This window comes from Cynocephalus volans, chromosome 8 (assembly GCF_027409185.1).
Source record: "Cynocephalus volans isolate mCynVol1 chromosome 8, mCynVol1.pri, whole genome shotgun sequence".
NCBI lineage: Eukaryota > Metazoa > Chordata > Mammalia > Dermoptera > Cynocephalidae > Cynocephalus > Cynocephalus volans.
In genome coordinates this window covers 36,734,818-36,751,285 of record NC_084467.1, presented here as the reverse complement: position 1 = coordinate 36,751,285, position 16,468 = coordinate 36,734,818, and the positions used below count along the sequence as shown (strand labels likewise).

The 16,468-nt window shown below is 36.6% G+C and overlaps 1 protein-coding gene across 2 annotated transcripts in view; it reads left to right on the top strand.

Annotated features, from left to right (window-relative positions):
* EIF2B3 (eukaryotic translation initiation factor 2B subunit gamma) overlaps positions 1-16,468 on the top strand; it is a 120,429-nt gene that overhangs the window by 30,806 nt on the left and 73,155 nt on the right. For both annotated transcript variants that reach the window (XM_063105395.1, XM_063105396.1), the window contains exons 4-5: positions 4,908-5,067; positions 12,783-12,894. In XM_063105395.1, the coding sequence (XP_062961465.1) occupies positions 4,908-5,067; positions 12,783-12,894 (272 nt within the window). The remainder of the gene's footprint in view (positions 1-4,907; positions 5,068-12,782; positions 12,895-16,468) is intronic.

Sequence of the window (16,468 nt, the reverse complement as noted above, 5' to 3'; positions counted from 1 at the left end):
TGCAGTTAGCCATTGGTGTTTATTAAAGCACACAAACTACTCTTGGGGATTGGATTGGGATTGGACCACATAGGATGATGTAAATTGTGACCATTTGTAGTCACACCAAGTAACTGAATTCATTAGTTCCATATGGGCAGGGGTGGAGTGCAGGGTGGTGATTTGGATCATAGCCATTGTTTGTGGAAGTGCTGGGTGGGTAAAAGCATGGTATGTACCTTGCCCTGACAGTTTTTTTCCAGGAGAGTAAGTGTATTTTTCTTTCTCCTTGCCATAGGAAATTGTTTGCCAGATTGTATTATAAATTACAATCTGTCATGGAACAGCTGCCAGGAAAAGAGGCTATTCCCAGTAGCTCTCCTCACCTCCCACGCCACCACTACCACCACACACACATACATCCGGTTTTCTGATTTAACTTTTGGGTTTTTTCCTCTGGTTTTACTCAGTGGTTTTGGCTTGATTGAAAATGTTCTTGTAATGAGCGATTTCTGGGCTTTGCCATGGCTTGTTAATTGGGTTTTCTGAGCTTAATTTGTTTGTTTTAGTCAAGACTAACTGGCAGCAGTTTGGGTTTTGAATTTCTGAGTGTCTTGATTTCTCTCTAAACACTGAAATGCTGCCTTCCCTTGGAGACCTTGTATGTTTCTACACTGCCAACTGTGCATACATTTGCTGTCCTGCAGAGCTAAGCTTTTTGCCCTTGACATTGCCCTGGCTTCTTCTCTAGAGGAGCAGGCTTGTGATGCAGCACACTGAGGATTGTTGGAATAGGGAGTAGGGAGGCTTTTGGACACTCCAGTTGGTCTCTGCAGAAGAGGCATACCATTGGTGTTGGAAAAGAACTGGTCTCCTGAAACACAGGCAGATGAAGGTTGGCTTGTTCATAGAACTTCTTTCAAATTAATTGCATTTTAGATATGAGAGTACTTTAAAAAGTTTGTAGAAAAATAGAATTAAAAGATAATAGGAATCTCTCTATGAACTTTTTGAAGACCCCTCATACAGTTACTTCACAGTCTAATTATAGTCCATGTTTTTTGACCAGCTGCCCAAAACAAAAACAAACAAACAAAAAACTTCTCTGCCTCTTATCAGTTTTCTACTTTCTCTCTCTGGGCTCCAGTTAGTAGAAAGCAATTTGCATATCTAGAACAGGCTTTACACTTTTTAGAGTAAAGATCAAAAAAATGATCATTTCTTTCTATTACAGCTTTTGTAAAAATGTAGAGAAAAATAGATAGTACAACTATTATGAAGGTATAAGGATGATTTAGTTTTTTTTTAGACTTTTGTTTCTTCATCCAGGATTTCCTGCTTTGGAAACAAAGTACATTGATCAGACAGCAAAGACTTCCTTTGGAAGTGGTGGAGTTGCAAAGAGGATGGGAGTGTGGTCTCAGTGAATCTTACATGGTGCATTATCTGGGAACAGAGCAGGAGAGGGGCTAATGGAATAGCACCTCCATCTGTATACCGGGCCCTCCTATTTCAGACCGCTGCCTTTCTTTTTACACTGAGAACAGATGGCAGCCAGACATTTAGGGGAGGGGCCTGTTCCTTGTAATCCTTGGGGATTTTGCATTCAATTTAGCAAAAAGTAATCTAAAAGCAGAGAGAGAAATGCACCTACACCCTATTCACAGTTACGCAGGACTTGTTCAGCATTCACTGTACTGAGAGATTTAAACACTTTTGTAAATATTGAATGATAATAGCATTTATTTTCCAAGACAACATTGTGACCTCTTCGGAGGTATCTGCGTTGGGGTCATTTTCTTCACTGTGGAGAATACTTAATAATTCAATTTATTGTGGAATAGTCAACTTGCAAAAATTAGTCATGTTATTAGAAACTTTGAAAAATAGATTTTTCCTTGGCAAACTGTATTTTCATTATGATGAAATGGGGCAACTTCTATATTGTTAGACAATTGTGTGGATGTCCTTAGTAGTGGCCCATGCCCCCTGCCTTTCTAAGCAGTGTTATAAGAAGTAGAATTTTGCAGGCTGTTTCTTCCTTAGCTTACATGTTTACATGTATGTGGTCTGATTTGTTAACGTTTGGTGGTTGCTGAATGGTGAGTTGCAGGCTTAGGAATTTTTTTTCCTAAAAAGAAGATGTTTATAGGAACCTTTTTTTTTAGTCTTAGAGTTAAGATCCAGAAAGAATTAAGCGAGCCTTAAGCAGAAGAGTAGAAAAAGTGCAAATTTGAACTACTTAACTTTAAGAGGCCTTCAAAAGAAATTGTTTAGGGGCTGGTCCATGGCTCACTTGGGAGAGTGTGGTGTTGATAACACCAAGGCCACGGGTTCAGATCCCTATATAGGGATGGCCGGTTAGCTTACTTGGGAGAGCGTGGTGCTCACAACACCAAGTCAAGGGTTGAGATCCCCTTACCAGTCATCTTAAAAAAAAAAAAAAAAAAGGAAAGAAATTGTTTAGGCTATAAATAATGAGTTATATTTTGAAAAAGAAATGGTGGTTCTGGTACAGATTCAGTGTTCAGAGTAAGAAATTTAGGAAGTAGACAAGGCGTTCTGATGGTTGAATCTCACTTTCTACACAAACAAGCCTCTTTTTTGCTTTAGTAGAATATGAGTTGAAATCCATTTTCCCACCCAAAGCAGAAATTTTGATTTTAAATTAATCTTTTAGGAAAGTTGGAACCACTTACATGAATTTCCATGTAGATATTAATTTTATTCTTGAACCTGGAATAATACAGTCCAATGTTTTTCAGGCTTTTTAAAGTGGCTGAGTTGGATTTCCAAGCCAGAGCTTATATAGAAGCCTAGAAAATAAAAGCAATAAAAGAGGAGCTGCTTTGGTTGACTCAGGAAGGGCAGTAAGAAAAAGGCTTTCTCAGAGGCACCTCTGGGAAACTCTAAGTATATTTTTGAGAAACACTGGTGTAGTTGATTTAAATTGAAATTTAAGGAGTTTGTTTCTAGTTAATTGCTTTTGGACTTCTGATTTCTGCATTTATGATAAAACATAATAGCTGAATGTGTAGGTAGAAATTAGTTTAAAATATGTTAAGTAGCCTTGCTTAGCCACTCACATTCAGTACTTTCTAGTCCAAGTTTCTTCCAATTCCACAATAGAGCCTGACTAAGCATAGAGTAAGTATTCAATAAATGTTGCATAAATGAATCATTGCAAGTGATAAATCCACTTTCTGCTTGAACACTTCTAATGACTAATGATAGGAAACTCATTACCTTACAAAATTATTCTTTTTGACTAGCTCTGACTGACAAAGTTAAAATAGAAACCAAAAATACTTCTGCTCTTGTTTACCTATCATTCTTAGTTTTGCTCCTGAGCTACTCAGATAAAATTTAGTCCTTTCTTCAAACTGTCAAGTGTTTGACTTAACACTTAACCCCACTTCACATCCTCCCCACTCTCTCTCTCTCTCTCACATAATCTTTTCTTTTCCTTACCAAACATCTTTTTTCAGCTATCATGTTTCTAGCTCTTGTACCATTTTGACCATCTTCTTATTGATACTTTTTAGTTTATCAATACCATTTTTCATAGTAAAAATGAAAATATGAAAATATGGTATGAAAATATGGTATGAAAATATGGTATGAAAATATGGTATTTCAGCTGGTATCTAGTACCCACAACATTGCGTAATAGACCTAAATTTACAGTAACTAAGATCTAAATTTTGGACTAGAGCCTCCCTTAAATGGGACATCAGAATATTTCTTTAAACACTATTAAGTAATATAGATTCTTTAGTTATATGAATAGCCATTATGAGCTGTTAGATATTAGACAGTTACATAGTTACTATAAACCTATTTCTTCATCTGTAAAGTGCTACTACTAGTTGTTCTTCCTGCCTTAGTGTTGTTGTGAAGATTGAAATAACGCAATGCATGCAAAGTGTTATCACAATTCCTGGTCAATAGTAAGCATTCAGTAAACATTAATTACCATTATTGGTTTTTAAATTCTATTTTTTTTTTTTTTTTTTTAAAGATGACCGATAAGGGGATCTTAACCCTTGACTTGGTGTTGTCAGCACCACGCTCAGCCAGTGAGCGAACCAGCCATCCGTATATGGGATCCGAACCCGGGGCCTTGGTGTTATCAGCACCACACTCTCCCGAGTGAGCCACGGGCCGGCCCCTTTAAATTCTATTTTTTATTGTTAGTTTTTATTGTAATTAATCTGAATTATTAGAATTGTAATCAGAAAACCTACCACTATGAGCAAATCTTTTCTTCACTGATTTATTCATTCATTCATCAATTATTAAATGGCTACTGTGTGCCATGCGCTATGGTAGTAGGCCTCATTTTTCACATCCATAAAAATAGAGACTAACGATATTAATAATAATACCACCCTCATAGTATTGTTATAGGATTAAATGATTGCTTTATACATACCTGTGGTTGTATTGTAATTGTTTGCTACCTAGAATGTGCATTCCCAAAGAATGGGGTGTTATATTCATCACGTTATATCCTATTATTGTAGCAAAATGATTGTTCTATAGTGTTTCATAACCATGTGAAATCATTAAATTATGTGAAAATGCTTTTTTAAACTGTAAAAGGATGTATAAATATAAGATCATTTATTCCATGTCATAGAAATAGATAATGTGGTGGTTTTGAGACTCTGTTCCTTAGAGCCCAGGGTTCCAGAGGTGTCTCAGGGATTGCAGTAAGGTACACAACGGGGAGGTAGAGATTCCAGACCCTTCCCCAGGACAATTCAATTAGAACAACCCCATTTACTTTACTTGTTTTGCTATGAAAATTGTTTGAAAAATATTATCTGGTTTATGTGCTTCTAAGCTATCGTATGTTTATCTGTGATGATTTGTGTGATTCATTGTCCTTTATAATACTGACTTTTCCCTTCTCCATTTGACAGACTGATGTGCTGGTCCTGAGCTGTGATCTGATAACAGATGTTGCTTTACATGAGGTTGTGGACCTGTTCAGAGCTTATGATGCATCACTTGCTATGTTAATGAGAAAAGGCCAAGATGGTTTAGAACAAGTTCCAGGTCAAAAGGGGAAAAAGAAAGCCGGTAAGGAAGACTGGAGTTGATTTATTTGTTTGCTGGGTTTTCATAATTATTATTGTCATTCATGCTTTCAATTAAGAAACATTTATTGATGGGCCGACCCCGTGGCTCACTCGGGAGAGTGCAGCGCTGGGAGCGCAGTAGCGCTCCGGCCGCGGGTTCAGATCCTATATAGGGATGGCCAGTGCGCTCACTGGCTGAGCGCAGTGTGGGCGACACCAAGCCAAGGGTTGCGATCCCCTTACCGGCCTCAAAAAGGACAAAAAAAAGAAACATTTATTGATAACCTACTGTGTACCACAGACACTGTGCTAGGGTCACTCTCTCTAATCATAGGGCGTTTTGAGAGCTTCAAACATGATCGGCAAAATTGGATTAGAGACTTATCTCAAGAGAAAGCCTCATATCTGTAATTTTTTGCACTTGCAAAAATCAAACAGTAAAGACAACACATACATATAAAAAGAATATCAATGATACTATACATACATATATATCTTAAACTTGCAGTATTTTCTCTGTAGTCTCACTGTATATCTTGGAATATTTGAAATAGAAAAAAATTCTGGAGAACTTTTATGTAACCCAGCCAGTTCTCTGTAGTATTTCTCAAACTCCTCTTCAGTTCTCAGAGTTAAATAGCTTTGGTCCAGTCCTAATCCTTCTGCATTAACAGATGTTGGCAGGCAGTTCTGAGCCTGTCTTTCTTTTGCTTGAGCTTCCTTTATTTCTCTCTAAGTTGTACTACAAAAAAGCTTCTACTCATGCTTGGATTCTGCTTTTTCTATTTTCTCCTCTCAATCCCCATTCTCTCCCTCTGTTCCATTTTTTAAATAACAGAAGTGACTTGAAATCCCGTGTACACAAAACTTAAATTCTTGTGCTTGAGGGAAAGTATACAGAAATAAATTTAAATATGCTAGGATTCATAAATCACAATGTGATAAGTACAGTAATAGGAGCATGTGCAAAATATGGGGAAAAATTTAATGTCTCATTATTAAACTAGTTCAGTTATAGGGAAATTTATTTAAAGGCATAATGTATGATTAGATGGGGATAAGCAATTTATTTATGTGCAACCAGGGTAGTTGGTATGAAATCAGATCCCAGATTTACAAGTGCTTTAAATTGTAACGCAATCATTGAATTAAGGACATACTACATGTAAAATCTACGTTAAGTCCTAAATGGGGAACAGAAATAATCAAGATTTGCTCTCAAACTAAAATTGGATGAATGGGGACAGGTAGATTTGTAATTCACCAAGTTTTAAATATCCATTTATGGCCTAATATCATTTTGTACATAGTTGCTAAAGATCACATCAGTGGTAAGTGGTAGAACCAGAGCTCAAACCCATGCCTTCTGACTTCATAACCTATGCTTTCTTTTTAGTTCTTTTTTGAGTTTAGTTTCTATTTTTAACAAGGTTTTTTTTATATGCCCATAATTTAAAGAGTGATATAATTATCCAAGGTACAGTGTAACAAACAGTCCCCCACCCTATCTATCCTTACCGTACTCAGACCACCCTATCTATCCTTACTGTACTCAGACGTAGCCACTTGCAACATTTTTAGCTAATTTTCTTGGCATTTAACTCTGTATATTCAAATAATATGCTTTTGTTTGCTATGTCTTAATGTTTTTTTAGTTTTAAAAATTGTCTATTGACTTTCTACTGTGGAACTTAAATATTTAGTTATATTTTAACCATACCCTCTGCCCCCACTACACATATGCAATCTTCTAGTCAGCCCAACTTCCTAATATAGTTATTGATACTGTATTGTTGATTAACTTAATATCTAATATTTATATTATTATGACTGTATAAATAGTATTTACAGCTGAGCCTTGTAGTATATGATTACTTTTCTCTTTCCTCCTCTTATTCTCCTAAAAGTTGTCTTATTTTTTCATTTGCTTGTTCTCTGTGTATTTTATCATTAACTCAATCCCAGCCCCAGTTGTGTGAATTTCTTTCCTCTCATTACATTCCAACTTATTAGCTGTTCCCTGAATTTCAAATTATTGAAGATATCTCTTCTATAGCTTTTCTAATCTGTGTTAGTTCCCCTGCCATAGAGCTGTCATTTTAGGTTCACCCTTCACTGTCCTATCTTGACCCTCATATTTTTCCTCTTTCTTAATTTATACTCACATTTTTCGTGGAAATCTCTGGTAGCCTCCTTTGTGAGAAGTAAATTTTTTGAGTTTTTGCATGTCTGAATATGTCTTTATTCTGCCCTCATATTTGTTTGATATTTTGGCTGGATGTAACTTTTCTTGGAAATCATATCCCCTTAAAATTTTGAAGGTATTATATTACTGTCTTCTAGCTTTTTTCTGTTAAGTCCAACACCATTCCGATTCTTGATTCTTTGCATGAAACCTTCCTTCTTTCCTTCCTTCCTTCCTTTCTTTCCTTCTAGAAGCTTATAGGATCATCTTTTTGTTTCCAAAGTTCTTCAAGTGAGAACACTTAAAATCTACTCTCTTAGCAATTTTTAAGAATACAATACATTGTTGTTAACTATTGTCACCATGTTGTGCAATAGACCACTCAAACTTATTCCTCCTATCTAACTGAAATTTTGTGTCCTTTGACCAACATCTCCCCAGTAGTCTTCAAGTTTCTAATTTCTTTTTCTTGTCTTACTGTGCAGGTCGGGACCTCCAATGCAATTATATATACAAATGATATTAGTTGGCACCTTTACACATTCCTCATTTCATTTCATTTATTTACTTATATAATATTTTTGTTCTTTATTTCATTACGAATTTTAAAGGGAATATTTTCAAAATCTCATTTAAAGTGATGTTTGCTACAGGTTGTTTATAGGTACTTGTCATCGATTGAGAAAGTCCCCTTCTAGTCCTAATTTATTGGGTTTCTTTTCATGGGCATATAAATTTTATCAAATGCTTTTTCTACATCTTTTCAAATGGTCATATGCTCTTTCCCTTTTATTCAGATAATGTGATGAATAATGATTACAGATTTTCTCATTAAGCTATCTTTGTATACCTGGGATAAACCCAACTTGGTAATGGCTTATTATCCTTTTACACATTGTATCAGTTTTTACTGCATAACAAACCTCCCTAATGTTAGTGGCTTAAAACAACAATCATTTACTTGCTTATGATTCTATAGGTTGGCAGTTTGGCTTAGGTGTAGCTAAGATGGCGCATCTCTGTTCAAGTGATGTCAGCTAGTATATTAGTAATCTATTACTTGTAAAAATTACCACAGATTTAGCAGTTTAAAACAACACTATGGGTCAGGAATCCAGGCATGGCTTATCTGAGTCCTCTAATTCAGAGTGTTTTAGAAGGCTGCAATCAAAGTATCATCTAGGGCTGGGGTCTCATCTGAAGGCTCAACTGGGAAATTTTGCTTCCAAACTCACTTGGTTTTTGGCAGAATTTCAGTTTCCTAAAGACTGTTGGACTGAGAGCCTCGGTTCATAGCTAGCTATTGGCCAAAGACTATGCTCATTTCTTTATCCCTTGTACCTATCCAACATGGAAACTTGCTTCATCAAAGCCAGCAAGGGGAAGAATCTCAAAAGGCAGAAGTCACAATCTTATGTAATCTCATCTTGGAAATAACATCTCATCACCTTTGCCTTGTTCTATTAGTTAGAAGCAAGTTGCAAGCTTGCTGATTAGCTCAGTTGGTTATAGCATAGCGCTGATAATACCAAGGTCGAGAGTTTGATCCCTATGTCAGCCAACCACCAAAAACAAAACAGCAGCAAGTTGCTAAGCCAGCTCATACTCAGGGAGAGGGGACACACAAGGGTGTGAATTACAAGGAGGCAACTATCATTCTTATCGTAAAGTCTCCCTGCTCCAACTAGGCTCACTAATACATCTAGGGCCTCAGCAGTGACAGCTGGGTTTCTCTTTCCATCTAGTCTCTTATCATCCAGGAGACTAGCCCAGTCTTGTTCACATGATAGCAGCAGTAAGTTCTAAGAGAGCGAGAACACAGGCTACAGAGTCGCTTGAGGCCTAAACTCAGGACGGGTACTGTATCACTTCAGCCACACTAGCTGTTAATCAAAGCCAGTCACTAAGCCAGCCTAGATATAAAGTATACGGAACTAAACTTACCTCTGGATGGGAGGAGCTGCAACAAGTTTGTGATCCTTTTTTACTAAATATACTATTAGTTTTGATTTGCTAATCTTTTGTTTAGGATCTTTGTATTTGAATAATGAGTAAATATGCCTGTAATTTTCTTTTCTTATAATATCTTTGTCTGGCTTTGGCATCGGGATCATGCTGAGCTCATAAAATGAGTTGGAATTCCCAACTCCAAACAGAGCACCTGTCACAGGGTAGGTGCACAAATATATTTATTGGTTGAATGAATGAATGAATGGATTATAGAAGAGACAGAAGGGTCTGTCAGAGAAGTAAAAATCAACTAGGAAAAAAAAAGTATGAATAGCTGAATGTAGCAGAATTTTTTTAAATGCAAGTTCATAGTTTTATCTGCTTCCTTATTAACTTTATTTGTATAGTCTTCCTTCTTAGGATGGACATTCTAAAGTTACCTGCTCTGCTTTCAAAGTGGAATTTGCTTTGTTAAAGCAGAATAGAAAGAAACCTTTCCAAGTTTCTATAATTTGTATCGTATTCTGAGGTCCCAGTTACTATGGTAGCTACAAACAAGCAATACAAGGAAGAGGGCCCAAGAGGGGGAGAAATGTGGCTAAAGTGCAACATAGCTGAAGAATTGGCTGGCTGGAAATTATTGCTCTCAGGATATTCAGTGATTGAAGGTTTTTGTGAGCCTGAGAACTTGAGTAGAGTAAGCACTCAAAATTATATTCAAAAATAACATCTCTTTGTTTCTTTTTTAAATGGTTGGCTCATAATCAGACTTTTGCAGACTTTGTTATGTTCTCAAGTTTCCATGTAATTGATGTATGTCAAAGCTGCTGTGTAGCATTTGAAATGATCTGCAAAATTAACCTCATATTGGCAATATTTGTTCTTCCTTCTTCGAATTTCACTAATCTTGGTTATAGAAGGAAAAAAAAAAAAAAAAAAAAAAAACAGGGCTGGCTGGTTAGCTCATACGGATAGAACGTGGTGTTGGAACACCAGGGTCAAGGGTTTGGATCCCCATACCAGCCAGCCATCAAAAACAATAAACAAAAAATCCCCCAACATATAACTTTTTATGATAGCTTCTCCTTATTCAGATTCAAACACTGCATATGATAAGATTACCAGACACCATCTGATTGATGGTCTTGAATGCTTTCAAGCATCTGAACATGTTTTACAATCTAGTAGTATAGTCATCCCTTGGTATTGGTTCCAGGGCCACCTCCACCTCTCATCCCCCAGGATACCAAAATCCACAGATGGTCAAGTCACTTATGTAAAATGGTGTATGTAGCATTTGCATATATCCTCCTCACATCCTCTTGTATACTTTAAACATCTCCATATTACTTATAATATTTAATATAATGTAAATGCTATGTAAATAGTTGTTATACTGTATTTTTTATTGTTGTATTGTTATTTTTTATTGGGTTTTTTTTTCCCCTGAATATTTTCGATCTATGGTTGGTTGAATCCAGAGATATGGAACAGATACAGAAGGCCAAGGTACATTTGCTTCTAGGTATAGAGGTAGCTACAGCCAACAGTGAAGTATGATCAGTTGTATAGTAGCCATTGTCTGTCAATAGGAAGCAAATTTCATCTTTACAGATATCATTTTTCCTATAACTAAACTTTTAGTTTCTCCTTTGTAAAAGAAGTATTAAAGCATGTTGTGAGGATCAAATGAGAACATGTATTTTGTTTAATTATTTTAACTTAAACATTTAATGTTTTAGTTAATAATGGTATTATAAATGCTTACCAAATATTAGCTCATTTAATCCTTATAATAAAACTGTGAGGTAGACACTATTATTATCCCCATTTTACAGATGAAACTGTGGAACAGAGAAGGTAAGGAACTTGCTCATATGTAAACTAGTAGTAAGTGGCTGAGCTGGGATTCATAATTGGGTGGTCTGGCTTCAGAAGCTCTGTTCTTAATCATTATGCTATGCTGCTTCTATTAAAAATGCTTTTGTGGGCCGACCCCGTGGCTCACTCGGGAGAGTGCGGCGCTGGGAGCACAGCAGCGCTCCTGCCGCGGGTTCGGATCCTATATAGGGATGGCCGGTTCGCTCACTGGCTGAGCGTGGTCACAAAAGAGGACAAAAAAAAAAAAAAGCTTTTGTAAGCTACAGGCACTGTACAGATGTTCGTAGCACATATTACTAAGTGTCCAATACTGTACAAGATGTTATGGGTGATATAAAGGAATCATAAGCCTACCTTTGAAGAGTTTATAATCTGATTGGGGGGGAGAAATATAACAAAGAAAACAGCAATAATATATCAGCCTGTAAGATTATTGTCTACCAGAGACTCTCTATACCTAGTAAAATATACACTTTTATTTATTTTTTAATGCCTCATACATAGCATAAAATCTAGTACATAGTGTAAACATGTAGTTAATGTTGGTTGAATGTGGATGACCTTAAATAATATTATTCCCATTTTCATTATTACTTGCAGAAGGAGAATTCCTTTACTTTTGGTGTTATATACTTGGTTTGTGGGTCATCTACTTATTTAGCTAAGCAATATTTTAACTGCCCATCTTTTTCTTCTAGTTTTTTGTTTTTGAAATAATTTCACATTTACAGAATGGTGACAAGAATAGTACAGAGAATTTGTATATCCTTCGCCCAGATTTCCCAAATGTTAACATTTGCTCCATCATTTTCTCTCTTTCTTTTTTTATAATATATATTCAATGTATATAACATGCATATACAATATATTTGTTATACATAAAATTATTTTTCTTTTGATGGTGAAATTTTGTTTTATTTTTATTTTATTTTTTAAATTGATACATAATAATTGTACATATATATGGGTACATGTGACATTTTGATACATGTATACAATATTTAATGATCAAATCAGGGACATTGGCATATTCATCACCTCAAATATTTACCATTTCTTTGTATTGGAAACGTTCAAAATCCTCTCTTCTAGCTATTTTAAAATATAAAATAAATTATTGTTAACTGTAATCACTCAACTGTGCTATAGAACACTAGAACTTATTCCTCTTATTTAACTGTAATTTTGTACCTATTAACCTCTCTCTATCCCCCTCCCCACCTTTCCCAGCCTATGTAACCTCTATTCTTTTCTCTGCTTCTATGAAATCAACTTTTTAAGTTCCCACATTTGAATGAGAACATGTGGTAAAATTATTATTTTTCTGAGCTATTTGAGAATAAGTTGCAGACATGATTCCCTTTTGCCTTTAAATATGTCAATGTGTGTATTTTTCTCCCCCCAAATAGGATAGTCTCTTATAACAGGAAATTACATTGGTACAGTACTTTAATCTACATACCTTATTCAAACTTCACCAGTTAATCTAATAATATCCTTAAGAGCAATACAAAAAAATTTTCACTGCCCATGTTTTAAACATTGTAGTATGTGCCATATAACAATCATCATAGCTCTTCTCTCCTTTCAATCCTATATTTGGTTCCAAGAATAATAGGAGCGGGTGCCCTGTCCCCTCATTTATTCATGCAGTTGGGGTAAATGGCTTTATTTGATTTTCTTTCTTTTGTATGATTCAGTGGAGCAGCGTGACTTCATTGGAGTGGACAGCACAGGAAAGAGGCTGCTCTTCATGGCTAATGAAGCAGATTTGGATGAAGAACTGGTCATTAAGGGATCCATCCTGCAGAAGTAAGCCCTAGAGTTTTTCTTCTTGGCAATTCTCCTTGCCTTAAAACAAAATAAAACCACCCAGTGGATGGGAAAGAGGGAATGAAAACTGGATTACACTGTGTGAAATTGACAAAAGTATGTGAATGTTTTTCCCATGAGACAGGATGATAGCTTTTCTTGACTGTGTAATCTTAGTTTTCTCGGTATCTTTTCTTGCCAAGATAGAGTCAAATCCTGCATAGGAGTGGGGCAAAGCAGCTGTGGGGAAAACAGTACTGTCTTTCTGACAGTATTATAGAACCTCCTTTTTTTTCTAACTGAGGTAAAAAACACATAACATAAAATTTACCGTCTTAACTATTTCTAAGTGAACAACAGTTCAGTAGTCTTAAATATATTCAAATCGTGGTGAAACAGATCTCATCTTTTCATCTTGTAAATCTGAAACTCTATACAAATTAAACAACGACTCCCCTTTTCCCCTCCACTCAAGCCCCTGGTAACCACCATTCAACTTTCTGTTTCTGTGAATTTGACTAATTTCAATACCTCATATAAGTGGAATCATACAGCATTTGTCTTTTCGCAACTGGCTTATTTCACTAAGCATAATGTACTTAAGGTTTATCCATGTTGCAGCATATGACGAGATTTCCTTCTTTTTAAGGCTGAATAATATTCCATTGTATGTATATATCAAATTTTATTTATCCATTCATGAACATTTGGGTTGTTTCCACCTCTTGGCTAGTGTGAGTAGTGCTGCAATGAATATGGGTGTGCAGATATCTCTTCAAGACCTTGCTTTAAATTCTTATGGATATACCCAGAAGTGGGATTTCTGGATCATATGGTAGTTCTATTTTTAATTTTTTGAGGCATCTTCATACTGTTTTCCATGGCGGTTGCACCATTTTACAATCCCACCAACAGTGCACAAGTGTTCCAGTTTCTCCACATTCTCGTCAGTACTTGTTATTTTCTTTCTTTCTTTTTTAAAGATGACCGGTAAGGGGATCTTAACCCTTGACTTGGTGTTGTCAGCACCACGCTCAGCCAGCGAGCTAACCGGCCATCCCTATATGGGATCCGAACCCGGGGCCTTGGTGTTCTCAACACCGCACTCTCCCGAGTGAGCCACGGGCCGGCCCGTTATTTTCTTTTTTCTTTCTTTTTTTGCAATAACCATCCTAATGGATATGCAGTGATATCTCATTGAGAACCTCCTTTATAGGCAACCCAGTCATGGTTTCCTCAATCAGCATTTATTGAGTACTTGCCCAGCTCAAATTTTTCATCAGTAGCCACCATATTCAGAACTTACTGCCTGATGCCAGTACATAGGAATGCTCAATAAATATTTGAAACCTGGGTGAAATGAATGCGAGAGGAATAAATTGGGAAAAAGAAATCTTTTACTTTTTGCTTTTGCTATCTAGTACAACAAAGATAGGAGACATATCTCAGACAAGAAAGGTAGGAGATGTGTGTGTGTGTGTGTGTGTGTGTGTGTATAAAAAAGAAAATCAAGCTAAATTCTGTTCAGTTGGGCCCAATTACCCCTGTTGATAAGAGTTTTATATGAGCACTTTGGTTTTCTCATCTGTAAAATAGGATTAATAATAATAGGGGGGGTTGTGGGGAATAAATGAGATAATGAATGTAAAACAAGCAGCATAATGCCTGTTACACGGTAAGTGACCAAAAGCAGTAGATATTACTACTATTATTTCTAAATGAATAAACAGCTTTGGAAAAACACATGCATAGTATCACTCGTGTTTCAAACTGTATTACAGAACTTCCTATCACAGATTTCTAATTAAATTAGAAATAAAAATAAAATTAGCAGAAATTCCAACAGAGGGTGATTAAGTCAATAAAGCTTAAAAACTGGTAGTGAAGGAAAGAAGATCCTGTTGAGAAGTAGAGAAGTAAAAGTGGGCTCCAATTTTACTGTCTTCACTCCCCAGAAGCCATACTGATATGTTAATGAATTCCTGCAAATTTTCACTAATGTCCCCATATCTGGAAAGAAGCAAACTGAGTACATATTTTTATCTTAAGGTTCTTCTGACTGAGAAGCAATGGGAATAGCTACTGGGGAATAAATAATGAAGCAGGAAAAGTGGACAGTGAGGCTGACTCTTTAACAGAAATGTAAGATCTAAGCCTAAAATAAATACATGAGATAATACAAAGCTGGAGAGTATCATCCCTTCATACGGATGGAATATGTCCCTTTATTATGTGGAATGAACCAAGAACATGAAAGAAAGTGAGCCGAAACACCAGGTACCAGTCAAGCTTTATTATAGGAAAAGAATCTGCCGGGCTGCTCTCAAAGCGCTCAATAGAGGACAGCACCATGTATGGGGGTGAGAGAGCTTATATTAGGGTGCCAGGGCTAGCTGATACAATCAGGAGGGGCATTATGCTAATGCGGAAGCTATGCGACCAGGGTGGGGAATTGCCCAGGGTGGGGAATTGCGCCATTGAGGAAGCAAAAGGGTTTCTGTTTCTCAGAAATCATGAGGTTTCTTGTAAAGGGAAGGGGGGAGGGGTTGGGGCCATTTTGTGCTTGGCCTTGCCTAAAATGGCACTGGTTATGTTCAGAACCTATCAGAACATTTAACAGAATCTTAGTGCTATGGGTTGAATGTGTCCCCCAAAAGTTCACATATTAGAAACTTCCATGTAACACTGTTAAGAGGGTGAGATATTCTATTATAGTAATTGAAAGATGGGGCCCTTTAAGAGGTGATTAGATTGTGAGGACTGTACCCCGGTGAATGGATTAATTCATTGATGGTTTAATGGGTGATTATGGGCATGATTATGATGGCTTTATAAGGAGAGTGAGTGAGAAGCTTAGCGCACTCTTGCTCAGCCCAGTCTTGCCATGGGATACCCTGCATTGCTGTGGAGAGTCACCATGAAGAAAAAGGCTCTCATCAAATGTGTTTCCTGGACTTTGGACTTCCCAGCCTCTGAAAATGTAAGAAATAAATTTTATTTCTTTATAAATTACCCAGTTTCAGGTATTGTGTTGTAAGCAATACAGACTAATACACCCAGGAAAGGGAAATATTCTAACAAGAGGGACTGGCCAGTTAGCCCAGTTGGTTGGAGAGTGGTGCTGATAACACAAAAGTTCAAGGGCCAGGGTGAAGAGCACCAGGGTCAGGGTCTTGAACACCAAGGTCCAGGGTCAAAAAGGAAAAACAAACAAACAGAAAAGAAATCTTTTTTTGTTTGTTTGTTTGTTTTTGGCAGCTGGCTGGTACAGGGACAGGAATCAACCCTGGACCTTGGTGTTATCAGCACTATGCTCTAACCAATTGAGCTAACCCGCAAAAAGAAATATTCTAACAAAGACTCTATAGTACCTTAGCCGTGTTCCCTATAACCTTCATGTTCCTCCCAACTCATATCATTCCCTGAAGCCACAGAAGAGTATATAGAATACAAAATAACTAGCACTTACATGGTAGCTGGTCTTGGATACAGGATGAGACAAGAATTCATCTATATTATATCAAAACAAGTAAAACATCTGGGCAAAGCCATGATTCAAGCATGAATAAGACCA